This window comes from Perca fluviatilis, chromosome 15 (genome assembly GCF_010015445.1).
Source record: "Perca fluviatilis chromosome 15, GENO_Pfluv_1.0, whole genome shotgun sequence".
Taxonomy (NCBI): domain Eukaryota; kingdom Metazoa; phylum Chordata; class Actinopteri; order Perciformes; family Percidae; genus Perca; species Perca fluviatilis.
In genome coordinates, this window is record NC_053126.1 from 31,311,726 (window position 1) to 31,339,265 (window position 27,540).

Sequence of the window (27,540 nt, forward strand, 5' to 3'; positions counted from 1 at the left end):
GGAACACATTTTCATATTTTTAATTCAGTGTTCAAATGTCCGGATTCATTTCCCTTCATTTAAAGCTAACCCGTGTTTGGCTGTAATTCACATTTAGGCTAATAGCTGTTATTACATATTTATAAGGAAGTCTCAGTTGATACTAGTCCATGTGAGAAATGATTCTTACTGATATTTGGGACTTTTTTTGAAGTTGTTTTTGTGCTGGATCTTTGAGGAAACTGTGACGTGACTGTGGCTACACAATTAGAACTTTTGTTTTGGTGTATTTTCTTCTTGTAAAAGTGTGCTTCTTTCTGGATCACAGTTTCAACATGAACCCTATATTTTTTACATAATTTATAGCTTTATAGCTATTTTCTGCTAACAGAAGAAACTCATGCACAGGTTGATTATGTATATGAAAACTGCTTTCTTCATACAGGAGATGTTTTTTTTATTGTGTTACAACAGAAGTGAGGAAAGCAAGGGAAAGTACAATGCTGTTGTACTTTCCTCAAGTTTTTCCCTTTCATGCCACTTTATACTTGTACTTCTCTATCATTGATACCTTTTTGCATTTTTCTGATTCTACTTTTGTACTTTAACTTAAGTAACATTTACAATGTAGGACTGGCATAGGTTTTTTTTACTAAGTAACAGATCAGAATACTCTGGTTTTAATACAAATACATGTAAACACATTTCTGTCCTCCATGGTGGTCGTGTGGCCTTTTATGAACAGCTTATTAATGAATCATACAATTCAATGGTTTTCCAATTCCACATCTATTATTTAATGTCCGTTATCTGCTTCAGTCTCCAGCGCATCCTGTTTCCGTGATTTCAGCACAGGAATTGCAACAAGATTCGTGCAACAAGATTCGTGCAATAAGATTCAAGATTAGATTCAACTTTATTGTCACTTTATTGTCACTGTTATTGTCACTTTATTGTACAAGTACAAAGACAACGAAATACAGTTTGCATCCAACCAGAAGTGGAAAAAAAAGCAGAAAAGTGCAATGTGATATAGAAAGTATAGACAGGTGGTGCATAGGCAGGAAAAGAACTATATTGCAGTGTTATAAGAGCAGAATAAATATGGCTGTGTAATATGAACAATGTATGAACAACATGTACATATATGTGCAATGTAGTAGCAGTGACATTATACTACTAGTAAGAATAATATAGATATAGATATATGCAGTGTATTAACAGAATATATAATAAGAAAAACAGAATAAATATGGATATTCTGTATGAACCATATAGACAGATATGTACAGTATGTACAGCTATGTGCAGCGTGGTAACATTATAAGAGTAGTAAGAATAAGGTATTCCATTGGAAGTTAGAAAAGGTATTTCATTCAAAGTGAGATGTGAATTAAAATGGTTTGAGTCACATAGCTTGAACTCAAGATGTTTCCAGTATTCTTTTAATTGAAACAGTTTTTTTTATTCCACTCTGTCCAGCTTGTATCGGGAATATTTTACGTGATTTCCCAATCATTTTGTACACATTTCTCCACAGTTCAGACAGGGAACTTAAGATTGGAATTTAAACCAAATGGCTGTGGACTGTGACAATTTAGGCCTCAAATGCTGCATTTGTAGCAGTTGGATCAAATGAAGAATAATGTTTAAAGCTTTTGAGGCTCAGAGGAAAATCTGGGCCTGTGGAGGCAAATCATTGAGTGTCAGTTCATATTCATGACATATTGAACAAACAAACACTTAAATACCATATAAATAAATAACGAAGGCCTCATTTTAACATGAATACCGGTTTGTATTTTTCTCTTTTGTTTAAGCATGAAAGTTCATTCTTGAGTATAAAATTGTTTGACAAAAATATCCCTTTTTTCTGGGTCTTTTACAGCATCAAGAAGAAGCCTGTGTGACATGGTTGACAGCTCAGGAAAAAACGAGTAAGTGGACCTTGAGTTGGGGTTGTTTGTTGTTTTTAAGTCAGCGTTTGGGGGTTTAAGTTGTCTTGTTCACATGAATCATGTGTTTTTATGATTTCACACCCAGGTGAAATGCCCTTGGTATGAATATGTAGCCTGTACGTTGGAGAATATTTCAAACTGTTTGGACCGCCAGCTCATCAACCGTCCATTCACCACTTCGTCACCTCGGAATAACTGCAACAGCACAAACAAAACCATACTTGTTAATTTTTTTTTTTTTTTCAAAACAGTGAAACATGACTCGCTCTTCCTTCAGCCCCAACAGTAAGGATCTGCTGAGATGCCTGAAGGGAAAATATGTTTATGTTCAAATATGTCAAAAAGGTGTAAAGCCTTCCTCCACTTAAAAAAATGTATGAATGCAGTATACTTCAGTACATGTCAGAGCGGACTTGTAGGAATATAAAATGAACAAAAATCAAATCCCTGCATATAAATCCCAGCTTAGTATCAGGTGTGTGCGGCCGAGGCAACAGTCCCAACAACATAAGAAAAAAAGAATCAGTTTATGACATATCCAGAAGCACTTCTCTGTATTGTTTCTAATGCGCAGTGTCCTTTTGTTTTGGTGGCATATTCTGTAACAAATGCATCTGATGATTCCCATTACAACAGTATAAATACAAGCTCCGTACTAAGCCACTATGAAAAGTAAATATAGGCTACATTCCTGCAATCATTTCATGTTGCCATGCTTTTATTTAATCGAACAAGTCCAATATCTTTGACTGTATTATTGCATGTCGCTTTTGACATTTGTTGAATTTTTTTAGCTGGTTTATTTTTTATTTTTTACTTTTCCCAACATTTTCCTCCTTTTTTTTGTTGCTTTTTCTGACTTTTGTCGCATTTTTGTTGACATAAAGCCCCACAAAAACTCAGTTTTTTAGCCATGATAGAATTCAGCAAATAAAGCAAAACCAAAGATTACATTTTTCAAAAGCAGCTACCACACAGTCCACTCACAGCAACCGGTTTCACAGCCTGAATGTGAAAACTCTCTGGTTCTGGGGGGGGGGGGGATTTCGGAGTCTCAGAGTCGGCAAATCTGCCAAATTCTGCTTTGAGTGTCACGTGATAACAGTTTGCAAAACAGTTTCCCGTCTTTTTGGTTTGGTGCACAACTAGGCGGGCCACAATTTATTGGGAACCTAAATTGCGGGCTGGATCAAAATCTGCGAGAGGGCCGGATTTGGCCCGCGGGCCTTGACTTTTGACACATGTGATTTTAGAGGAATCAACTGAAATGGGAAGCGCCCCTCACTCTCACATCTTTCCATTTAATGCATGTAAAGGTCCTGGTGTGTGTATTTCGGGGGCCTGTGTGTGTTGTGTGTAACTGTAACGACAGAGTGTAACATTTTTCATTTCTCCATGCGACATTATTCTTCTTCTCTTCTTCTTCTTAAAGCATATAGCAACGAGTTGGGGCTGATTTTAACTTGCTGCCATACCTTTCAGTTGATCGTAGGCTACATTTCATGTCTTTCAACACACTTTAACTTTTGTGTTGTCCTCGGTCAAATCTGACCCATTTTCAACGTTTTTTTAAAATCAGAAATATGGGTTTCTTTCAACCAAGTGCCCAAAATAACTTGGATGCATCTGCGCAGGTAAAATTCATGATTACTTCCATTGAATTTTGGGTGTTTTATTAAATTTTATAGCATTTGAGAAAAAAAATTAAATGAAACAGTATCCTGACTAAACTTTGACATAGGCCTAAACCAGTCTGTGGTTCAGTCAACACCCTCTGATCTTAACTATTAGTCAAAATAATGCCTAATTCCAGCCTTTTTTTTTTTATAACTCAAAAATTAGGTATAATGCAATTTAGATTAGGTGTATGAATAAAATAAAAATAAAAAAAGTGTCGGGAAAAGCGCCCCCCCAAAATGTTAATTTTAAATTTTGATCCGGGAGGACCACACAATGTTTAAGGCGAGAAATCATCCCTGAGGTAATTAAAGTCTGCCGAGAAGTTATTCCCAGGTTTACCTTGTTGTTATATACTCTTTCAGATATTAGGTATTTAAATGTTTTCATCGAGACATGTTGATATCAAGTCGGAGTTTAGTCAACTTCCGTTTGGTTTAAATGACAGAGGGTCAGTGATACGGGATGCTTTGCCATCAGATTTTCCAAAGCTTTAACCCTTGTGTTTTCTTCGTCGACCATGAAACTTTGTGGGTTTTTTGGGTCGAAATGTCAACATTCTGTTGTTCTTTTTCTACACTTTTCTCGATAATTCTTTTGTTACTTTTTGGGGCTTTTTTAATTGTTTTTGTCAATTTTTTAACAACAATCTTTTGTTGCTTTTTCCGTTTTTTTTCCTCTCACTTTTTTTGTCCCTTTTTTTTTAACAAGTTTTTGTCCCCTTTGGCGATGTTTTTGATGTATTTTTTGTCAGTTTTTGCAATGTTTAAAAAAGATTTTTTTTTTCTGCGTTTTTGTGGCTTTTTCCAACATTTGTCACTTTTTTCAAAGTTCTTTTTTCACAGTTCTGATATAGAAAGTTTTTGTAAACGGGTCAGATTTGACCCGAGGACAACAGGAGGATTAAGAAAGCTGTTAAAGGTTTGTTTTTCTCTGTGCAATGTTCTCCCTATGGGATGTCTTGTAAACAACCCATGTAACTCCTAATATTATTTTACCTTTCATATTTATTCTGTTGATTTGATATTGTGTGTAATTTTAGTTTGGGCTTTTTTTTTTCTTCTCTTTCTTCTCATTTCTTTTCTTATCTGTATTTTAGTTTCTCTCCATTTTAATTGGAGTATGAATTGGAGAGTGGCCAGCTTAAGCCCCTCTGAGGGTTTTTATTTTGCAATATTCTTTTTGTTTTTTAGATAATTTTTTGGGCATTTTCAGCCTTTATTTCCACAGGAAAAGGGGGAGAGAGAGGGGGTGGGGGGAATGACATGTAGCAAAGGGCCGCAGGTCGGAGTTGAACCCGTGGCTGCTGCGTTGAGGAGTAAACCTCTATATATGGGCGCCTGCTCTACCAACTGAGCTATCCCGGCCACTCTCCATCACATCTTTTATTGATTATGTGTATATTAATCTGTAGTATTTGTATAAGTGTAAACCAATAACTAAACTAAACTAGTTTTTCCCTCCCCATGTAGATCCTGGTCAAGAGCCAAAGCATGTCACCGACGCTGACGTCATCTTCTTCATGATCCCGTGGTCGAACCAACAACTGCTCTGGAAGAAAACAAACGAAAAAAGAAAAAAAAACAGGTACGTGGAAATTGAAGATTTCTAATTGAGTTCATTTCTGACCTTGGAAAACTCAAAATCCGTTAGTAGCCGCTCTGGAGCTGTCAGTCATGTCACATGAACTTCATCAAATGGAGACGTAGGGCAGTTGTCATTGTCCATTAATCGTTTGAGTATTTTCTCGATTAATCGATGAGTTGTGTGGTCTATAAAATGTCAGAAAATGGTGAAAAGTGTGGATCGGCGTTTCCCCAAGCCGGAGATGACGTCCTCAAATGTCTTGTTTTGTCCACAACTCAAAAGATATTCACTTTATTGTCACAGAGGAGAGAAGAGACTAGAAAATATTCACATTTAACAAACTGCAATCAGAGAAATTCTTTTTCATAAAAAAACCGATTCATCGATTATCAAAATACTTGCCGATTCATTTATTGGTTGACAACTAATTGATTAATCGAGTCATCTTTGCAGCTTTATGTAGATGTTTGAATTGACCTAATGATTATCTAATGTGATGGAATGGCTATGTGTACGCTGGGATTTCCACATGTACATTTTGAGGTCAGACTGTTAGTAGACCAACAGGTCACACAGCTCCACGTTCTACACTGTAAACGGTGTGTATGTGTGAGGGCACATTGCAGACGGGAAGAACACAGAGTCAGGAACTAGCAGGCTGTTCCTGCACACTGACATCCTGTTTCTCTTCTTCTGGAAATACTCTTTGAGTGCATGCCAACAACACACCTGAACAGCAGACAGGAGGAGATGACTGACATGCAACTTGTTCTCCTTTCACATTAGACACAGCTGGAGAAGAGGAGCAGAGGAGAAGAGAGGAAGAAATGGAACAATGATTCACTCGCACTTCATTAAAGTGAAGATATGTAGATGATGTAAAAATGCAGACCTCTAGCTTACCCAGGATGCAGATGTGGCCCATGAATATACTGTAGGGTCTAAAAATCATACAATATTTGTTTAAGTAGCCTTTTTATAAAATAGCAAAGATGCCAGTAAATAAGCAGATCTGTGAACTGTGGGCCTCCTGTACTAAAAAAAAAAAATCCATTCTATGGTTTGTCATAATGTATGAAAAGTAGGGGTTTCTTTCTGACTAGGAAGTGCCATTGTCCTGCCTCAGCAGCCTCATCATGAATGAGGACTGTCTTCGCGGGCTCTTTATTTCTGCAGGAAGACATCAAAGTTCCACAGGAAGTTTCCTACCTGCTGGCTGTGGAAGGGAACACCGGGCCTGAGAGAGCCACAGAGGTAACGGAACCAAAAACAACGCCTCGCCACTACTACTACTACTACTACTACTACTACTACTACTTCCCTCTCCTTACACTTTAGACACCATCAACTAAAACTTTTTCTCCATCTATTGACAGGCTGCTGTGACCCCCTGACCCTTAAACTTCTGCCACGTACATGTATTCCTCATCTTGCAGGAACATTAAAGGTTAAAGGATAAGGTTAGTTATTCTCATGAAAAGACCAACACCAACTGTGTTTTAGTTTGTCTCTCATTCAGTGCTGTAGTCTAGTTTTTTTGTAGTGAGTATACTGTGATTTTTTTTTTCCCCCACCTCCCAGCATCATACTTGCCCATCCCAGAGCGGCCCATCCCAGAGCGACGCCCTATGCGTATTTTGTAACGTTACTGCGTATAGCATCAGACTCATCCGGGTCATTTCCCCTAGTTTAGGTAACGTTGACGTCTGCTGCAGTGTCACTCGTTTGATATCTCCTATAGTCTCTAGTGATTCACATTAGTTCATTTCAGATTTTGCGCAGAGAATGACCGCCAAGCAACGTTGTTGTTGTTACTACAGTACGTGACTCGCAACACAGACGGTGTGAATTCATGAATGAAAGTGTGAAAGTTCTGTCCCAAAGCAATCATCGTTCCATATCCTCGGGCTTTTTGGAAGTGGGTATACGGAAATCCTTGACCTTTTCCTAGTGGGTATGCCTGCGTATCACGTAGACTACACCACTACTCTCCATACTAATAGCCCATTGGTTTCTATACGGACAATTGAAAAACCTCACCAATATAGTTGTTAAAGCTGGGCAACGCCAATGATTTCCCGAGTCGATTCAATTCCGACTCACAAAGTCCCGATACGATTACATTTTCAACTGGACGTCCAGTAGGTTAGGGAAATTGCAGTCACAATACCTATTTTGCTTGTATATAAAAGAGATTCTCAGAGGAATGTCTGCTGTAAATTGTACAAGTGAGAAGCAACTCTCAAATATATGTTTTTTCATAATGTACCAGGTTAATGTTCACATTAAGAATTGACCCCAAAACGTTTAGTTTAAAGCACTTTTCCAATGCGTAAAATGGCATGTACTGAAAGATCAATTTTGAGATTTTATTAAATCGATATGACATCACCTTAAACAAAGATTGAATTTAGTTGGAGAATCGATTATTTTTAACCCAGCCCTAATACTTCCAGTTAAAAAAAACCCAAAAGGTTCAGTAATTTCCTAAAACAGCTGGACACTGTAGTTTTCCATTAAACAAACAGGGAGGAAATAGTGCAGCTGTTGGGGACTATTTTCAGAGGTGGATTCTTCCACATTTGGTGCTCTAGTGACTATTTGTGGCAGCAGGACGGTGTGTGTGGGATTGAGTCAAAATAAAGAACAGTGTGTGTGTTCATGGTAGTGAAGGAACGTGTCACCCAGTGCAACCGTGTGGCTCATTGGTGTGTTGTTATGAGCCATCAGGCTGTGTGTGTGATACACACACACACACACAATACTTGTTGGCGGATACTGTACATTCACTGTTGGTTTGAGTCTGAACATGGGATTAGTTGAGACTTAGAAAAATGTAGACTCTAAAGCTTAGTCTGTATGTAAATGTTGGAGGCTGACGGATGATGATGGATGTGTTCTCATTCCTCTGATCTTTCCATTAAAAGTTCCACATAACTGGAATGCTTTGCATGGCTTTTGGGCTTACACTACATGTCCCTGATGGCCCAGCTCTGGGAGAAATCACCATGTGATTTGGTTACTAAACTGGCAGTAAATATCCACACTGTTTCTCTGTCTGCTTTACAGGCCCCTTGGGCAGGTAAATGATCATTATTTGGAGTGTGATTCCATTTTTGAATATCTAGCTGGATGGCTAAATAGTATGTAGTGTTTATGGTCTGTTTCACAAAGAAGCTGTACACTGAAGCAGGCACTAGAGGAAATCTCAGTGAGATCTCCGTATTCAAATGTAACACCTCCAAGTAGAGGTGACAGTGGAAACTAGTTTTTTGAGTGCACTTTTTTTGTGCTGAAGCCATAGGTGTAATTTGCGCCAATGGCTAACTGGGCTTTTCCGACTTTTTTGCCACTTTTTAGTTGCTTAGTTTGGAGTTGTGGTCGCTTTTGAAAAAATTTGACAATTTATTTCGCCGTTTTTGTCGCCTGTTTCACGGGTTGTTTTTGGACAATTTTTTCCAACTTTTTTTGTCGCATTTCTGGAGGGTTTTTTCAAAGTTTTTGTTGCTTCTTTCTAAGTTTTTGTCTCCTTATTCTAGGTTTTTTTTTCACAATCTTTTTGTGTTTTGATCGCTTTTACCAACATTAGCCGCCTATGTCGTTTTTTTCAATACATGCATAATATGTCCCGGGACTTCCCTAGATAGTTGGAGATCTCAAACCCCCCCCCCCCCATGTTGAACTCAAAGTTACGCCCTTGGCTCAAGCACTTCCGTTGGTTTGCAGCGCCACAGAAAGGTAGAGGGATGGTGATCATATTTAACAACAAGTTATAGCAGTAAAAGCATTATTACCTCATCATACAACCTTTCAAAAGGGACAGCAAAGTCATTGAGTAGTGTATTAGTACATACTTATACGGTAATCTCAGGACGAGGACGGAGGACAAAAGAACACTCTAGAAAAGATGAACAGTGACACATTTCCATTTCCTGAGGCAGTTTGTCTCCTTCTTCTGCATTCCCGCCTTATTCACCCAGTTTCTCCACAGCCTTTGACCTATTCACCTCCAAACCGAATGATTGCAAAAGTTGTGCATTTCTGCAGTAACCATCATGAAATATATAGAAAGTGTTTACAATAAAATGAAATAATAATCATTCCAAACGCTCTGGTTTCAGCTGAGAGAGAAGACGGACGATGTGAGGTTGATGAGAACTTGTGTGGCCAAATGCAGCAGAGAGGGAGGAACTAAAGGGAGTACTAAAAGGTGTGAGTGATTATACTATAGCCTACACACACATTACATATTATTGCAGCCCTGGAATTTCAGGAATTAATTTTTTTGTTTCAACTTTGATATTTTTCCCAAGTAAATGACCCCATGCATAGATATAAAAACGTCTGTGCTATTTTTCAGAGCCAGAGCTATGGATTATACTAACCTTAATATTTCCACTATGAACGGACTTACTCGTTGAGAGACTCGCAGAATGTAAATATCTTGGCATCTGGACTGACGAAAAACTCTCCGTCAAATTTCACATTGACAATCTTATGTGCCGACTCGGACAAAAAAGTTGGCTATTTCTACAGAAATACCGTAAAAGCATCTTTCCCATGTTCTGTAGGAAAAGGGCTGTTGAAGCCGTTGTCACGTCCGTCTTGGAATACAGTGAAGTGATTGATAGACATGCATCATCTTCCACTCGAAAATCTCTGGACTCAGCCTATGACACGATATGAGGAAATTATGCGATAAAGTTGTTGAACATCGCGATGACGATATCACTTGCGATAAATAAACATTACAATGTACACAGTTCTGCATTTTCTGCTGCTTTTAGTACCCTTCTAATACAACAGACTGCTTGAATTCAAAACAAAGGAAATGAAATCATTTCTTACATTCTTTTATTGAACAAATTGAACATTGAATTGAATAGAAACGGCAGCACTAAAAAAAGAATGACAGGGACATTCTGAAGTGCAGATTTCTGCTGATATTTTCTTTCAACTAACACAAAAAATCTCTGAGTGTCTATCGCGATGTGTATATTGCGCCAGTTGATATTGCGATGACGATTAAAAAAAAACAAAAAAACTACATATTGTGCATCCGATCACTCTGCCTTGTGATTGATAAGCGGCCATGCCTATAGAACACATCATTGGATTTCATATGGTTGTGTTGGGTGGTCTTCTCTCCAAGAGAGACGTGATACTCACTGGTATCTCTTTATAGGGCTGCACCATATGACCTCAAGTCTAAATCACGATTAATTGCACCTTTTACCTCGATAACGATAAATGTTATTCTAAATCATCTTTTCTGAAGCCAAAATGTTTCCAGACGACGGATACTACGTTTTTTTGGGGGCACAAGTTGCTCAGTGACTCGGACTCTGTGTTTGAGTTAGCTTCCGTTATGCTTTCCATGCAGCTGACTGGTCCGGGCCAGTTTGTTTTGTTTTTTTTAAGATTATTTTTGGGCTTTTCCACCTTTAATGGACAGGACAGGTGAGAAAGGGGAGAGGGGGGGGGGGGAAGACATGAGTCGAACCCTGGACCCCCGCGTCGAGGCATAAACCTCTAAACATATGTGCGCCTGCTCCGCCCATCGAGCCAACCCGGCCACGGTAGAATGTTTTCAAGGAGAAAGTAGGCCTATCAGCAGGAATCCATTATAGCAATGATCGTCGTGGGAGAAATACGTCAATAACAGCTTCGGAATATCGATGTCAATAAATCTTCGATCAGTCGTCCAGTCCTATCTCCTCTTATTGGAAAACTACCACGCTAACTTTCAGAACGTCGCGGTTACTCAGAGGGACGTTATCAGACTCGCTCTGCCGACAGGCTTTTGCTTCATGTTCCACGAGCTCGCTTTGAACTTGGAAAAATTGCGTTAGACTTTAGTGCACCTGACTCTGTATCAGTGTCTGTCCTAACTGGCAGTGACAGACGGCGCCCACCAAGAGCCCGGGTCTGTCTGAGGTTTCTGCCTAAAAGGAAGTTTTTCCTCGCCACTGTCCCCACTGAGTGTGGACTAGACCTGTTCTATCTGTAAAGTGTCTTGAGATAACTCTTGTTATATTTATTACTATAAATAAAATTGAACTGAACAGGAACCTTGAACAGATTGCAACACTTCCTTAAAATCAACTCGCATGTGCCTTTTGGACAACTTAGAAAATCGGATTTTAAACCTGCTAACTTCTACTTGTAATTGTTTTTTTTTAATCAAGTAATTTTTCCAATTCAGAAAGTTTTTAATTGTCTTGCTTTTTTCTCTCTTCTATTTCTGTTGTTTTGTATTTGTCTTTGTATTTTTGACTGAGGGTCACCCCTCAATGATCTCTCGATGATAAATAAAGGTTGAATGACAAAAAAAATAAAGGATATTGAAGCATATCTGATTCATTCTTGATACATAAACTTTAGTACAGTCCTAGGAAAAAGATGTTATTCTTATTCAAATACAGATTCATGTGCTAAAAGTCCCTGTTAGTGTTTTTAGCTCTGTGTGTTATGAGTGACGATGTCTGCTTTCTGCGTGAGAGGTGTTGCCAGTGTTTTTGGTCCACCGAGCTGATTTTGAGACATGTATGAAGTGTTTGAGTGACTTTTGGAGGTGAGATTAACTGTTCGGCCAATATACATGTTGGTTACCAACATGTATATTGGTATATTGTATATGCAGACTGTGTGAAGAGTTTTGAAAAAGTGGCTTCAGTATTGACCCGTGCTTGTTACCAATTGAAGAAAACTGCGTGTGTTACTCATTTTCAAGCAATCATGTCAAACCTTTTTAAATTTGCCACTTTTCCTTGTCCTGGTTAGTTGGACAAAACAAGACATTTTAAGAAAAACACTTCTTGGCAGTTGTGATGGCCATCTTTCAGTTTTCTTTAGTTGGAGCTTAAAAGAAACCGTCTCCTCATCATTTAGCAACAACATTAAAATGCTAACCTTTAATATCATAGTACAACACTCACAGGGCCACAGTTCATCTTATTTTTGTCTTTATTAAAATGTTTATTTGTATCCTGAAGTAGGCCTATGCAAAGCGCGTCTGAGGACTTTGAAAAGCGCTATATAAATCTGATTTATTATTATTATTATTATTATTATTATTATTATTATTAGTAGTAGTAGTAGTATAGGTCTACATTACTTGTACTTTAACTTTTGATACCTTAGGTAACTTTTGCTAATATGCATTTTTTGTGACATTTTCAATGCATTACATATAATGCAGTGTTTTTTTGCAGTATTGCCACTTTTGCTTCAGTAAAAGATCTGAACACTTCCTCCACCACTTTATATGTGCAATATTACAGGCTAGCTTGTGACCATATTACTCAATCATACTTCAGCCAGTACACGTTACACAATAAACTTAAATCTAAAACCTGCTGCACCAGAGACTTGACTCTCCTTCTAAACCTTGACAGACTAGAACACGAGGAAGGGATTTGTTTGGGATCCCAGAACACGGATAGTCTGTCTGTGGTCAAAACCAGACTCCATACTTGGGGGAAAAAAAATTTCTACTTGCATTCACGGGGAACATTAGGATGAAAAAACAAGAGTGCCTTAAGTCTTGATAAACAATGTTCACTGGTCTCGGAGCGCCTGAATATATTCCTCTGTCCCTGAATTTAACATCTTAGAGCTCGGTACACAACTGTGACTTAATGACTACTGTATTCATTCCAAGTAACTGCTGCAGTGGGGGAGGGGGGTCTTGGGACATTATTATTATTTATCACTGGAAAGCACATGGAATCCATATAATGATCAACAGAGATCTGTGAGCATAAGGGACATTTTGTAGATTTATTTGGAGAATTCCCATTTGGACATTATTAATACAATTTATACAAACATTTTGAGGGAAAAAACTTAACCCAACCAATGTTTTTACAATTTTGAAATGTATGAGACTCAAATACAAAGTTATAGTTTTGTACAAGATCATAAAAAAACAAAACGAATATGTTAAAACCTTAAGATTAAATAGCTAGATGCAAAATTCCTGGTTTTAGTTTCCAATCTTAAATCCCAGTTCATGTTTATGGAAAAAGTAAAGAAAAAAGAAAAGGTCACTCACTTTCTTCAAAATAGGTTGCATCCTATGTGGTTATTGACCCTTGGAAATCAGCCTGTGACCTCACCAACACGCCTGTGACCTGTGTGTGTGTGTGTGTGTTCAGAGAAAGAAAGAGAGAAAGGGGGGTTGGGAAAAGGGGTTTGAGCTGTCTCAGGACAGGGGGGAAAAAAAAAACTTAATGTGTGTGTTCTCAGAGAGCTGGGGTAGAAGAGGCCGGAGTGGGGACAATGACCGAGGCTGTAAATTAACTGTGTGGCAGTTTTAGAGATTCAAAACTCAACTTTATTATTTATTTATCACTCTATTTATCATCAATTCATTTGCAGCTTACCCTGAATGGTATTTTTTTGTAGTTGACGGTAGAACAACAATGTATTAAGCCTTTCCCATGAAAATAAGCTTTATTGAACCATGATGGAGATGTGATTACTGCATAACTAGGCTATAAACTCTGTGTTCCTATTCTGCACTTTGGGCGGTTTCATCTAATAAAAGATATTGCTGTGATAAAGATGTGTCATGCTATTGGTGTTAATGTTGGATAGGACAACTGGATTAATTCAAGATTAATATATGGTATGGTAAAATGTTTACTCCATGTGTAGATTTTAATTTACTATGTCCTAGACACACATATTCATATGCTTTCAGGACTGATATATGGGCTAATACAGATATATTTACCCCTAAATTATTATAAAGAAAAACAAGGGGTACTTGTAGAAAAACACACATAAATAAATAAATAAATAAATAAATAAATAAGATTGGTTGACATTATTTGATGTATTGCACTCACAACCAAATATGGACACAAAATCAATTTGCTCCTAAATACAGATAAAACTACAGTTATGATTGTATTATAACATGTATTCGTTTTTAAATGCCATTCACGATGAGACCAAGGTTACTAGCAGTTTGACGGTTTGGATCCATTTTGTGCACAGGAGCCATTTTCTAACCAAGCGAGCGCACGAGAGTGCCACGTTGCCTACGCGTGTACAGTTTGGCTACAAAGTCTAAATATTCTCCCACACAGAGGAACGAGCCCTGTAAACCTAAATGTAGCCTATATCCAAACGGGAGAGCGTGAGATAGGCACAGAGCGCCAAAGTGAACCACAGCCAAACTCTGTAAGCTGTGTGTGTGTTTGTGTGTGTGTGGTGGTGGTGGTGGTGGTGGAGGGCGGCAGGCCTGTGCATCAGTAACTGCATCCATTTTGAGAAGCCTCCATCCACGCAGAGGGGCGCGTGGTGTGTGTGTGGTGTTGTAGCCCAGCAACTGCGCCATACTGCCACTTCCTCTGCGCCCTACACAGAGAAACATGATAAAAAAAAACAAAAAAGAAAACGGATGGAACAAAAGCTAACAAGCCTGTTTGGGTCTCGCCTGTTGGAACCCACGGCCTCACTGAGCAAACACAACCCACAACCATTTCACGAACGTGTCTTCAAAAGCAGTTTAACGCTAACTACGAGCTACGGAGATCCCCGCCCGCATTGGTACAACAACAACAATAACCTGGGCTCTTCTGTTCCACTGTATCGCCGCCATATCCGATACATTGTTTCAGTTAATAGGGCACTAGCAACAATAGTATCAAAGTGAGGAGCGGGTTTCCGCAGGTTTCAGTAGCAGCAGAACCCTTGCGGCCCCTGAGGCAGAATGGGGCCCTGGACCTTTTGTTCCCCCAGCTCCATACAACCCGAGGTTCACCATAGGTCATTTATGTAACATCGTGACGACTAACTTCTTTACCACGCATTACATGCAGAGGGTGGGAGGAGCAGAGGGGTGGGGGGGCTATGCTATAGGATTAGCAGGCGGTGCTTGTGCACGGGTTTTACACCTCGGCCTTCAGATATTCAAGACACGAGGTGCAGGGCGATGAGTGAGGGCAATATAAACTGCTTTTAACTTAGCCTACATTACCGTGTCCGGTTGCCGGCCTTATCTTTTGCAACGCGGACAGAAGCGCATGTGTCGTGCTGCATAGAAGGCCAGTAGGCTACAACACACAACCTTCCCCGTGCACAAGTAGGCTAGGCTACAGTACAGAATGGGAGCGAGCACCGTACGGAATTCAAGGGTCTCGGCTTGTATGCCTATGCGCGCGCAAACACACGCGCGCTCATCTGGTGAATACCCTGGGATGAGAAGGGGATGCCCCCTCCCCTTCCTCCTCCCCTAACCTACTCCAAATACACCACGTGGTTTCCTCTTTGCGAACAAAAAAAAAATACTGAATTGGCCGGTGGAGGGGCGGCGTCACCCCTCTGCCGCTGAAAGAGGGAAGGCTAGAAAACTAGAGAGAGAGACGGAGAGAGAGGAAAACATTTTCCCGACCTGATCCCGCCATAGTTTTTTTCCCACTCCTCCACCATAGACCCATCACCAAATCCACCCAGTACACCCCACCTCCTCCACCGAGCGATAGCGAGGCTATAGGCTGCTGCTTTATTCGTCTACTGGGGCCGGCTGCAAGTCTTCTCCTGCTCCACTTATTCAACTGGATTTACAGCTAAATTCAACGCTCTCATCTGTTTTCACACTTTTCAGATCTTTTTTTTTTTCATTTTTTTTCATTTTTTTTTTTTTTGCTGCGGAGAATTAGCCTACCACTTTTTTCGATTTATATTCTTTTTTTTTTTTTTAGATCTGCGTTTTCGGATAGCATATTCTTGCCCTCTACTGTGATTTCCACTTTCAGTTAGTGTGGCAAGTGTGACAATATCTTGTTGCGCTATAAGCAAATTTAGCAGATAAACTTTTTTTGTTTTTTGTTGCTGGCTTCAATTTTAGTTATTCCGGGCTTCGTATTTTTTTATTTTTTGCGTTTTTGGACTTGGGAAAAACAATTTCCACCATGCACAAGCTATACATTGGGAATCTAGGCGACAGCGTGACTGCCGAGGACTTAGGAAAAACCTTTGACGACCACAAGATCCCATACTCCGGACAGTTTCTAATGAAAACCGGCTATGCGTTTGTGGATTGTCCGGACGATCAGTGGGCCATAAAGGCTATCGAGACGTTTTCTGGTGAGTTAAGGTGGACTACTGACCGCCAAAGACCCCTTCCACCTTTTTAGTTTCATTCATTCTAAAAGGGAGCGGTAGACACCGATGTGCAGCTACGGCTGCATGCCCACCTTCAGCGGTGTGTTCCAGTTTCACTCTCCGTCCACCTCCGAGGATTCTATACGTGAACATGCCGGATAAAAATAAATGCACTTAATTATTGTATTGAAGCTAACATAATGGCGTGTAGAGAGCTATACGCCCAGGGGAGCTATTCAACTTTTGAAGGGGGTGGGGTGGGGGGCACACGTAGTAAACGTACGTAGCCTGAAGCTATAGGCTACCGTAAAGCCCGAGCCGGTGGAACATAAAGCACTATTTCACAATATTGCTATTTAACAAATGAAATGACTTATAATCCTGTGGTGATTATGGCTCGTGCGTTTCGGCCTAATGTGTGCATTTGAGTGGCATTTTGATGTCTTGCACGCCTAGCATTGGACTGAGTCCTCTACTGTGATATAGTATGAAGCCTCGCTGCCTCCCCTCCCCCTTTAAGCCGGCAGTTCACTATGACAAAGATAGAAAAAAAGAATCTTACTCTGTGTAGGCTACTTACCAAAACAGGCCCCACACCACCACGAATCCAACATGGTCGATGAGTGGCACTATTGTTGTTAAAGCCCGATTCGCCCTGTAGAGTCAGTGCTATATAGCCGCTTTTCCTCATGATTTCTTACACATTTAACGTGAGGAGGCAAGGTCGCCATGTCAGCTCCCTCAGCTTCTTCTACACGAAACCTCCACGAAATAACCAAAAACTCCCAACACGGCCCTTTCATACAGCATGTGCACTTTAAAATCAAAGTCACGGCGCCAGCCAGAGAGAAGAATTAGGCTAATATTCGTATGGCTGTCATTCTGCATCTCTGAGAGTGTAAGTAGCTCATTATGGGACAGAAGTGACGTGCCTTCACAATTCACTTGTTCCATGACCCTTTTCGTCTTATTTGGGGCCCTTTGGACCTGTCCGTCTCGCGCCCTTGCCTCACTTTGTTTTGGTTTTCACCATTAGTTCTTTGAAAGCCGAAGGTTTAAAAAAAAAAGTAAGCTTTTAGGGGCCCTCCACTTTAGCCATGCACCCCGAATACAGCATGTTCCCACTAGGCTTGCAACAGCTAGTAAACAGTTAGCATGTAGCCACGGTGTGTTTTGAACCCCCGTGTTCTTTCTTTCTTTATTTTTTTCAGGTAAAGTGGAACTTCAAGGGAAACGTATTGAGGTCGAGCACTCCGTCCCCAAGAAGCAAAGGTAGTAAACATTATTGAGCACTATCTCCCCCTCCTCCCCTCACCTCTCCCCTCTAAGACCAATTTCATGTGTTGCATCACCTTGTCCAAGCCTTTTTCTTTCATGGAGTCATAACTGACTACAGCAAGTTCACTGGTGAATTTGCAATAAGTGGTACTACGAAACGTTACCGTGTGTCTTCTTGTATTTTAAAAGCCAGTTGAAGGTATTGTTCTGCGCAGGAGGAGCTAGTTGTTTTGAGTTATTCGGGGTGTTGGTGTGACTGTGGAGCCTCAACTTTTGTCGGCCATGATTGTGAAACTCAACTGTGACAGCTTTAGCTAGCTGCGTGCCGTGCTGTGTAGGGTATTTTATTTTTTATCTCTTTATTTGAAAATGCTGGTGTTGGTTGAGTGACGAGTGAAGCCATTGCTATGTAGGCTACGTATACTATTCTTCGCAAAGTCCTCCCATAAAGCTATAAGCACGTCCTGTAGCCTAGGAGGCTGCAGGCCCAGCCTTTCATCCAGCTCCACTTTTATTTAAATACACAATAGGCTACATTTGGGATATGTGTGTGTGGTGTAGCCTAGTTGTTTCATGGTTGTGTCCGGCAGCTTTTTAATTGAATCTCTGAGTTTGGAGCTCATAGACCATTAAGTGTGTATACACATTATTCCCTTGCATTTAGTTTTTTGTGTCTTCTGTGTGAATATTTGGATTAGCCTACATTCACCTCTGGCTACAAATCACGTAAAAACGGATTCAATTCCTTAAGAGGGATTCACGTGAAATGCAGTCTGATAATTATGATATTTATTTATTGTTTTGGCTTGGTATTATATCTGTAGCCAAAATGTAAAGGTTGAAGTTCATGTGATTTAACAGAGCCCTAATGCTTAAAAAAAAAGTTGAATAAATTGATCATATAGTCTGTTGAACCTCATTCATTTTTGTAATAAACAAAGCTGTGTTTTGAGTTTTTGAGTACAATTGTTCGTTATTTTTTAGCTCTTTTGTTTTTGTAGCCGAGTGAAATTAAAACAGGACTGTGGTGTAAATATTTGCACACAAAAAAACGCCTTGTGATTGATCGCGATTTTAATGGAAAAGAAATGAACCTGTGGCTTAGAATGCCCTCGGTCTAAAGGACACACTGTGGTCCATTGTAGGTCAGCTGCTCTGTGCTAGGAGCAGGAGCCAGACTTGACCTGCTTTAAACAGTATTATGGCATCGCCTTTAGGCCATCATCCATGCCTGTAACCTTTGGCACAGATACGAGGTGAGCACTTCCCTACGTTCCGCCATTTGGCCAACGCCTGTGTAATTTCATGATCAGAAAGGCCAGGGAACGTAGATTTAACCCTGTTGGTTAATAGTTGGGTTTAAATAAACCTAACATTTTATATATAATCGGTATGCATGAGAGTTTGCGTGCATGTGGCCAAATATTGGAATTTTTGCTGATTTTGTGCGCCCGATTTGCGCCAGGAGAACAAACCATGAAGAAACGTTGCAACATGGCTGTGGCACAAAAATGTCAGCAGTGTGGGGTTTCCGCAGGGCAGGAAGGCTGAAAGACGGTTATTGTCAAAGTGCAGAAACGGGTCACTCGCCATGTTTAGGAAAGCAACATGGCAGCAGGCTGGCATTTCTAATAATCTCCCAGCGGGACGCTAAATAACTGTGTGTTTGTGTCCCACCTGTCCTGTGCTAGCCTTATCGAGTCATTAATGATAGAGGTGAATTGTGAGAAGGGGCCACCGTGGGCGAGCCGGGGCCTTCTTAACCATAGCACGTGCTGCGTCCACGTCAGTCACTCAGTCAGCAGTGAGGGCAAAATGGCGAAGCTGTGAACTGTGCAGGCTGCTGTGTTTTCACTGTGTGGAGGTCCGGGCTCTCCTAAGCGCCAGGCTCGCCCTGCTGGACCACAACTGACCTTGTTGTTTTTTCCCCAAGTGTTTTCACCAGGCTGGCTATAGCCTACTAATTAATGCAGCAGAAAGCGGATGCATATTAACTTTTTAGAAAGCCCCATTTTAAAATGGCCGTCCACACATAGGCCTACTCACTCAGCGAGATCCAAATGATCCAAACTGCGTCTCAAATGGTCGTGTTTGATCTAATCTGCTGAGCTACAGTAGGCCTGTCCACACGCGTTTGTGTGACGTTTGAGTTAACACGCATTTACAAAATAATTGCGTAAATGTGGACAGCATTCCAGCTGCTAAACAACAGTAGCCTGGTGTGGCGCGTTCGTCATGGAGCTTAATTTGCGCAAACAGTTTTTCTTTCTTCTCATGACGTGTGTTTTTAGACAAAATAATTTAGCCTGAGCTAGATGATTAATGGGAACATGTTTCATGTCATTTTCGCCATAAAGTAGCTCTGGTGCAGTTTTTCTTTTCTGACATTGTGTGTGTGTGGGTGGTGGGGGGTTCGATTCCTCCTTCCTGTTCTATAAGTGTTTGTGTGGCTCCCCTGACAGGCTGCAGGGGGCGCCGCCCATAGCTGCCCCCTGACCATATGTAGACATGTAGGCCAGGCTACTATGTATGTCTGTCATATGCATCACAAATGACTGCTGTAAAATGGAGATGGAGTTTTTTTTTGTTGTTGTTGTTGTTTTTAAATGTCAGAGACAGTGGTAATATTAATCATGAAGTTGATTTGAAATTGGTGTCAGGGAGGTCAGCAGCAGTGGTAGAAGAGGGGAAGGAAAAGTCGGAGGGGTGCAGCAGTGGGGATGAGGAGGGGGGGGGGAGGGTTGCAACAGCAACAACTGGCTACTTCTTAACAATGTAAATGACGAACAAAGCGGCCTGCAAACTGTCCATTTATTTAATAAAATACTATTGGTCTGCAAAAACACATTTATTTTTTTGCAGCGACAAGGCACATAAAAATGCCTTGTATTTAAAAAAAGAAAAAAAGAAAAAAGTTGAAGGTGTCATTTTAATGTGCCACAAATAATTGCATCATTTTGCTGTAAATGCAACACCACAAACAATACTTTTTTTAAAATTACTTTTATGAAATAATTTGAATAATACCCATTTAAATTAGATTTCATTTAATTAAAACAATTTCATTTAATTTGCAGAGTTTTAATATTAGATTTAGCTTATAATCATGCCATTTTGATCATAACTGCTATTTTTTATTTCCAAACTCTTGTAATATTTCCAGAGAGTCATATGCACTCCCTCTGTGGTCTTGGTATGTGTTTGGTAGTGGGTGTGCTGCTGACGATTGTGACATTGTGAATATAGATTTTATACCAGTGTTTAGGTTGATTGTGGCAAGGTTTCATCTTTGACATCAGTCAGTTATTATCTTTAGCTTGCAGCCTCCTCTTTTAAAAAAAAAAAAAAAAAATCAAATTTGCTTTAGAAATATGGCCTCTGGATATAGATCTGGACCCCACCCCCAAAAATTGGGTTTGGATGTCCATAATATGTGCAGGACTCCAGAAATGACTTAATTTGGCTAACAATATCAAAGTTGTTTGTTTTTTTTGTCCTTGTTTCCACCGGTTGTTGTATAGCTGGACGGATTGGGACACTAAGATAAATCCATTCCGTGTTACTTAGAAAGAAATCTGTCCCTTGAATCCACTCGCTATGTGTACAAGGACCTACTGAGACTGTTGGACACATTGGACACATATGACGTTGTCATTAGGGCCGGCTACCGAATTCAATATTTTTTTAGGCACCGACCGAATTGCCTCGCAAGTATCGAGTATTGAAAAATACCTCGTCATTCAATACCCAATTTTAATACCTAAAGGAGTAAATCTCATCAGCGCCAGTGGGCCAATAAACACGCAGCATGCTCCTACCAAGATGTAATAATGTTTTGTTATTGGCTGTCTAACGCCACACGTCGTAGAGACACGCAGGAAAAACTCTACGTAGTAGGAGCTGGAAAATAAATAAAAATATATGTGGCTTAATGTGTAATGTTGTAATTTCTTTTTGGTTTAAAAAAAAAAAAGGTATTGGGGAGGAAAAGTATCATTTAGGAACCTGGTATCAAAGTCACGGTATAGGTATCGGTACCTGTATCGAAAATCTTTGAACGATATACCCAGCCCTAGTTGTCATATAGGCAGATTCATAACTGCTGTACCTATATACACGCACATTCATGCCATGTTTATACCTCCCAAATTCTGTATTTTGTTGGATTGGAGTTTTATGAGCGTTTGTTCATTGGAGGTCTAACTCTATCCCAAAACACATGTAACATCACTCTAACAAAATCAGTATATTGGCTCATAAACCTAGACCATGGAACATAATAATATATTTCTGTCGTTCTTGTAATAAACAACATTGGTTGTTTTAAAAACATCCAAAGAAAAAAAGATTTAAAGGTTATTGTTGTTGATTTTGCAATTATTATTATTACTGTTTTGACATATGCAGCCATGGGGGGGCTGTGGGAAGGCAAACAACGAGGAAGTAAAGCCAATCTCAAGAAGTCACAAGTCTTATTATTTTATTGTCACTTACATATGCGCCGCACAACGCAGTGAGAATGCGACTCCACAGGAGCGGTGGGCCTGTGAGGCGACAGTGCTGTCCACTGAGCCACCGTTCCAGGTTAGGGGAGAAGTATTAAGAAGTTTGCCTCTACAGAAACCAGAATACACCCATGACATAACAGTAGCATTTGAAATGGGTACATTTGTTGTGTATTGCTACGTTAATTATTCTGTGACTCGATTCTTGAACGTGATGAATGGGAGAATATTTAGCACTGTGGACTGTATGAAACTGTATGGCGTGCCTCCCCCCACCTCATGCATACTGCAGAAAAGAGTCATCTCTCTGTGACAAGGCTCATTGGCATTTCCCCCTCCCGCTCATTTACCAGCAGCGGTGGAAGAAGTATTCAGAGCCGTTTCCTAAGTAAAAGCACTAATATCACGCTGTAGAGATACTCCGTTCCAAGTAAAGGTCCTGCGGTGAAAATGTGTGAAATGAAACAATCCAAACAGTTCTGTCAATCGACTATATGATTAATCGGCTAGTCATTTCAGCTGCACTTTTAGGTTGTTCTATTGTTGGGTATGAAAAGAAAAGACTTAAGGAAAGCGTACGTGCCTCTACTATCTACTTAAGTACAGTACTGGAGTAAATGTACTTAGTTCCATTCCACCCACTGTTAACTAGCTACAACATTTAGCTCAGCCAGAGAATATTGGCATTGGGAGCCTAGTAGGAGCTGATGCTCATCCTTCATCCTAGTCACTGACTTTAGGGCTGCAACTAACACATTATTTCCATTGTCCATTAATCTGTTGATTATTTTCTCCAACAACTGATTAGTTGTTTGGTCTAGAAAATGTCAAGACAATGGTAAAAAATAAATAAAAAATAAATAAAATGTGGATCAGTGTTTCCCAAAAGCCCAAGATGACGGTGAATAAACTAGAAAACATTCAACCTTTGTATTGTCTTCCCGTCGACCGTGCAACTTTTTGATTTTCTTGGTCAGTAATTAAAAATAAAATAATTTCCAACGTTTTGGCCTCCTTCCCGATGTTTTTGTCCCTTTTCCCGACCATTTTTAAGCTTTTCCCGAGGTTTTAGTCACTTTTTTCCTACATTTTTGGAAGCTTTTCCTGACATTTTTTGTCACTTCTTTTGACGTTATTGTCCCTTTTCAGATTGTTTTAAAGCTTTCCCCAATTTTTTTTGTCACTTCTTTTGACGTTTTTGTGGCTAGATTGTTTTTGTTTTTTTTCTGCGCTTTTTTTGGGGGACTTTTTGTTGTTGTTGTTTTTTTTTCCCCCCACGCTTTTTAAAGCTATTTCCCAAATTCTTGACACGTTTTTCAACGTTCTTTCATCTATTTTTCTTCAAACGCTATACAATTATATATACAAAGCACCCAAGTTCAATGAAAGTAGAGAACTGATCATTTTATTTGACTTGTGAAGAGGCTCGTCTGGAACCATCCATGTTATTGACAATTTGGTTGAAAGAAACCCACATTTCTGACATGGAAACATTTAGAAAATGGGTCAAATTTGACCCGAGGACATCAGGAGGGTTAAGAAGCTGGAATCAAAGAACTTTTCCTTTTTTGGAATTTTTTTTTTTTTCATGAAAAATTGACTCAAACCGATTAATCCATTATCAAAACAGTTGGCCATTCATTTAATAGTTGACAACTAATCCAGTCGATACATTTTTGCATCTCTAACTGACCCAATTAAAAATAACACTTGTGTTTTGATTGTCGGCAAAATGTAAAAAAACAATCGAATGAATGTAATGTTTTATTGCTTTCAGAGCTTGATCAGAAATACTAGTGGAGAAAAAGATCCTGTTTAATTTATACAGTTTCCTCATCTCAAAACTGTCTAGCATCTTTTGCTGTTTTTACGCAACCATTTCTCTTGTGTTAATCCTCGTGTGTTGCAGCTATCACTTTCAGTACACTCTGACAAAAACTCAATTTATTTAATAAATCAAAACTAAATCTAAGAGGCTGCCTGAGAGTATGCATTGCCAAGCAACCCTAAAGCCTGCTGAATGTCACTGTGCATACAACTGTGTGTGTGTGTGTGTGTGTGTGTGTGTGTGTGTGTGTGTGTGTGTGTGTGTGTGTGTGTGTGTGTGTGTGTGTGTGTGTGTGTGTGTGTGTGTGTGTGTAAGACAGAGTTCAGAGCTTTCCCTCTCACCCCGTTCTTATTCCCTATATAGCTCCATAATGTACAGAAGAAATGAGAAAAACATATATTTCTCTGTGAAGCCCCCTCCCACCTCCCAATCCCTCCATCCATCAATCAAAGTTCACGCTCGGTTTTGTGAGTCATTCCTTCTGTCCTCCCTCCATCATTTCCAGTCTGAGTACATACTGTCACATTCATGTTGACAATGTTTTCTGATCATCTCGGTCTGCTCACCGTTTTTGTAAATAGTTTTGTATTATTGTGTAATAATAATCTTGAAATGAAGTTGAGAGATTTTTTTTTTTTTTTTTTTTGCAGATGTGGTTAAAATTAAGTGAAGCTCATGCATCACTGTATAATCTTCATTGCAAACCACCCCCCCCCAAAAAAAGCCAATTGGCTTCTAAAACAAAGCAATGTCTGCTTTTGAGCCCTCTTTAATGTAGGAAAAGAGATTTTTGTTTTCAGCCTTATAAAAATCCGGTTAGGTTAAAATGTGTCTGCCAACCTCCACACCTTCACGTGGGGAGCAGAAAGACTTCCTGTTGTCACACATCCTTTCGTGGTGGCAGATGAGTCTCTTTTGTACACATCACAGTCTGCCTCTGTGTTGCCTTTCACATGGTTTCTAGCCTAGCCTCACTCACCTGCAGCCTCACTTTAAACGCTCCTCACATAAACTGGCAGTTATAAAGGCAAAAAAAATAAAGAAACGTTCTGTAAAAGCAAGAAGTAAGCACGTTACTAGTCTCGCATTTGCCAGCCCTATCTCCGCAGCGCTGTGGAGTATTCGTCTGGCTCTACGCCGCCGATACGTCCCCGGATAGGAGAATACGAGTCGTCTGCATTTCTTTAAACCGATCGCAATGGTCTTGGGCGGCGGCGCTAAGCTCCAGACGGCAGCGGTGGCGGCTCTGCAAAATCGCCCCGGGAAGGAACTTAGTTTTGGTGGAACGTTTGCACAAAAGCAAACGCCCCGTACAATATGAACTGAAGTCAACTGTTCACACCATACAGTAACGTGAGCTATGTAAATGAGCGGGATACACGGTTAAACCTCATTGGCTCTTACCGGGGTATCTCCGTGCGTATCCTTGTGCACAGCAACCCCACCAGTCGCTCCCCAAAACGTCCCAGTCGGAGGGGAAATGCCGTGAACGTACGCTTTGTAAATCTTTACAATCATTCGTTGTTGCGCCATCCGAATTTTCTTGCGCGTGGCTCGCCAGCTGGAAGTTTGTCGTCGTTTCCTGTAGCAAGGGGATTTTGGGAACGGCACCACACAGCGGAAGGTGCTGGCTTCTCAGGCTTTATCCTGGGAATGTGCTTCCGTTGGTCCGGACTAGCACATTACCAGCGCACTGCGTCGCTCAGCCTTCCTTTTTGGGATGGAGAGTGTTGCTCCTGTGTTGTTCGGGAGCAGGGCGGTCCGAGTCGGCTGCACCCCCTCGGAGCTGGGTTGGGCATTCGGTGTGTCGCTCAAGGGCACTTCAGCAGGGTTTCAAAGCCACCGAATCCTTAAGAATCTGCTCTCTAAAGCACACGAGTCACGCCTCGACAGCCCTGAAGGGTTTGAACCCCGGCGTGTCTGCTGTTCTTAGAGACGGCGTGGAGTCAGACCATATGGATAGAGGGCCGAGACCACGTCCACAATTGTCCATAGCTGCCACCTGCGTGGTTTCGTAACATCGTTGTATCGTAATAATGTCTGCTCTGTTATCAAAATGCCTTCCCACGGTGTTTGAACACACACTTTGACGGCACATACTGTGACATGTTGAAGATTCGGCCCTCGCGTCACCATCTGGTGCACAAAGCATTTTTTTTTTTCTTGAAATTTCAGTCTCTGGCAGCAAACGAATAATAAATCTAATTTGATTCCAGATCTGACTGAAATGCACCCGTCAGAAGTTATACTAAATGTATGGGCTTCTTTTCACTCAAAGGAGCTGGTCTGCTGTAAGCGTTCCCTTTTCATTCTATTTAATTGGATTCATAACTCCGAGAGCTCATGTTAAGTGTGCTGCAACTTTAAATGCACTTAAAATGTGTCGAGAGAGGGAGTGTGAGAGAGGGAGGGAGGGAGGGAGGGAGAGAAAAGAAGTAGCAGCACACCATGGTTTGTCTTCCTCTCCACTCCTCTCATGGCTGAGGAGGAGGAGGAGGAGGAGGAGGAGTGGGCGGAGGGCGCAAGGGGGGTGCGACCAATCGTCTGCGAGCAGCGAGGGAGGCAGTCGCTCGGCGCAGGGCCGAGAGGAGCGATAGGTCCTCCCTCCCCGCTTCGCCCGCCCACACGCATGCTCTGACTTTACCCTTCTCTCTCTCTCTCTCTCTCTCTCTGTTCATACTTTTAGAGTATGTCCCCTCTCTCTGGTACAGTATGTTCATCTCTTTCTACCTCTCTCTTGTTTTTCCTTTCCCTCTCTCTCTCTCTCTCTCTCTCTCTCTCTCTCTCTCTCTCTCTCTCTCTCTCTCTCTCTCTCTCTCTCCCCTTGGCGCAATGCCATGTTCTCTGCACCATTCCAGCCGGGAGCGAGTGACAGGAAAGGGAGAGAGACAGACGAAGGGATCCAGCGAGAGTGAATGAAACCTACTGTCCATGCGTGTGTTTTAAATTGGGGCGTCAGCTGAACCTTTTTATTTATTTTATTTTATTTTTTTTTTTGCATGAATTTCTCCAGCGTCTCAGAGAAACCATTCTGGCCGACAGCTGAGTTGTAATCTGATTAGACAGCCTGCTGCTGCTGCTCTACATTATTATCTAGCGGCATGTCTGTGGTTTGGTCTAATGCCTATTTGCATTAAACCATCAATTGTTTCAGAACACACACACACAGAGAGAGAGAGAGAGAAGTGGTTGCAGTAGGATTCAGTGAAAAGGACTGGGTGGATTGTTTCAGCTCTTTTTTTCCCCCACTGTTAACTGAGCGCGTTGTGTAGCGAGTAGTGGTGTAATCTACATCTACAATCTACTGTAGAGCCACGGCTCACTGTACTCGTTCCCTCTGTCCACACACGTCCACAGTCCCTGTCCTTGCGCACCAGTGCATTGCGGAGTTCAGCGGGAGTGAACATGAGGCGTTCAAGCAGCCTGAGTTAGGCACATCAAGTCCTGCGTAGAGGTTTGAGGTTTCCCGGCAACAAACCTACAACAACAAGCAAGGAAGTAACCCTCTGTCTTGGCTCAGCAAGGGACCAATCTGTGGAAACACAAAGGGAGGATTCTCACCCTGAGACCACTACTTTTGTTGCTCTGGCTGACTCACACAACTAATCCA

The 27,540-nt window shown here is 40.8% G+C and overlaps 1 protein-coding gene and 2 long non-coding RNA genes across 4 annotated transcripts in view; all 3 read left to right on the forward strand.

The window, feature by feature from the left end:
- Nucleotides 1–1,667: 1,667 nt before the first annotated feature.
- On the forward strand, nt 1,668–6,114 carry LOC120575064. The gene is made up of 3 exons (XR_005641947.1): nt 1,668–1,916; nt 5,087–5,201; nt 5,988–6,114. It is a non-coding gene; the product is annotated as an uncharacterized LOC120575064 (long non-coding RNA).
- A 178-nt stretch (nt 6,115–6,292) lies between these two features.
- On the forward strand, nt 6,293–10,646 carry LOC120575063. Its single transcript, XR_005641946.1, has 3 exons — nt 6,293–6,455; nt 6,578–6,661; nt 9,323–10,646. It is a non-coding gene; the product is annotated as an uncharacterized LOC120575063 (long non-coding RNA).
- Nucleotides 10,647–15,858: 5,212 nt separating this feature from the next.
- Nucleotides 15,859–27,540, forward strand: part of igf2bp1 (insulin-like growth factor 2 mRNA binding protein 1) — a 63,389-nt gene continuing 51,707 nt past the window's right edge. For both annotated transcript variants that reach the window (XM_039825635.1, XM_039825637.1), the window contains exons 1-2: nt 15,859–16,301; nt 17,531–17,591. In XM_039825635.1, the coding sequence (XP_039681569.1) occupies nt 16,127–16,301; nt 17,531–17,591 (236 nt within the window). In that variant the 5' untranslated portion in view covers nt 15,859–16,126. The remainder of the gene's footprint in view (nt 16,302–17,530; nt 17,592–27,540) is intronic.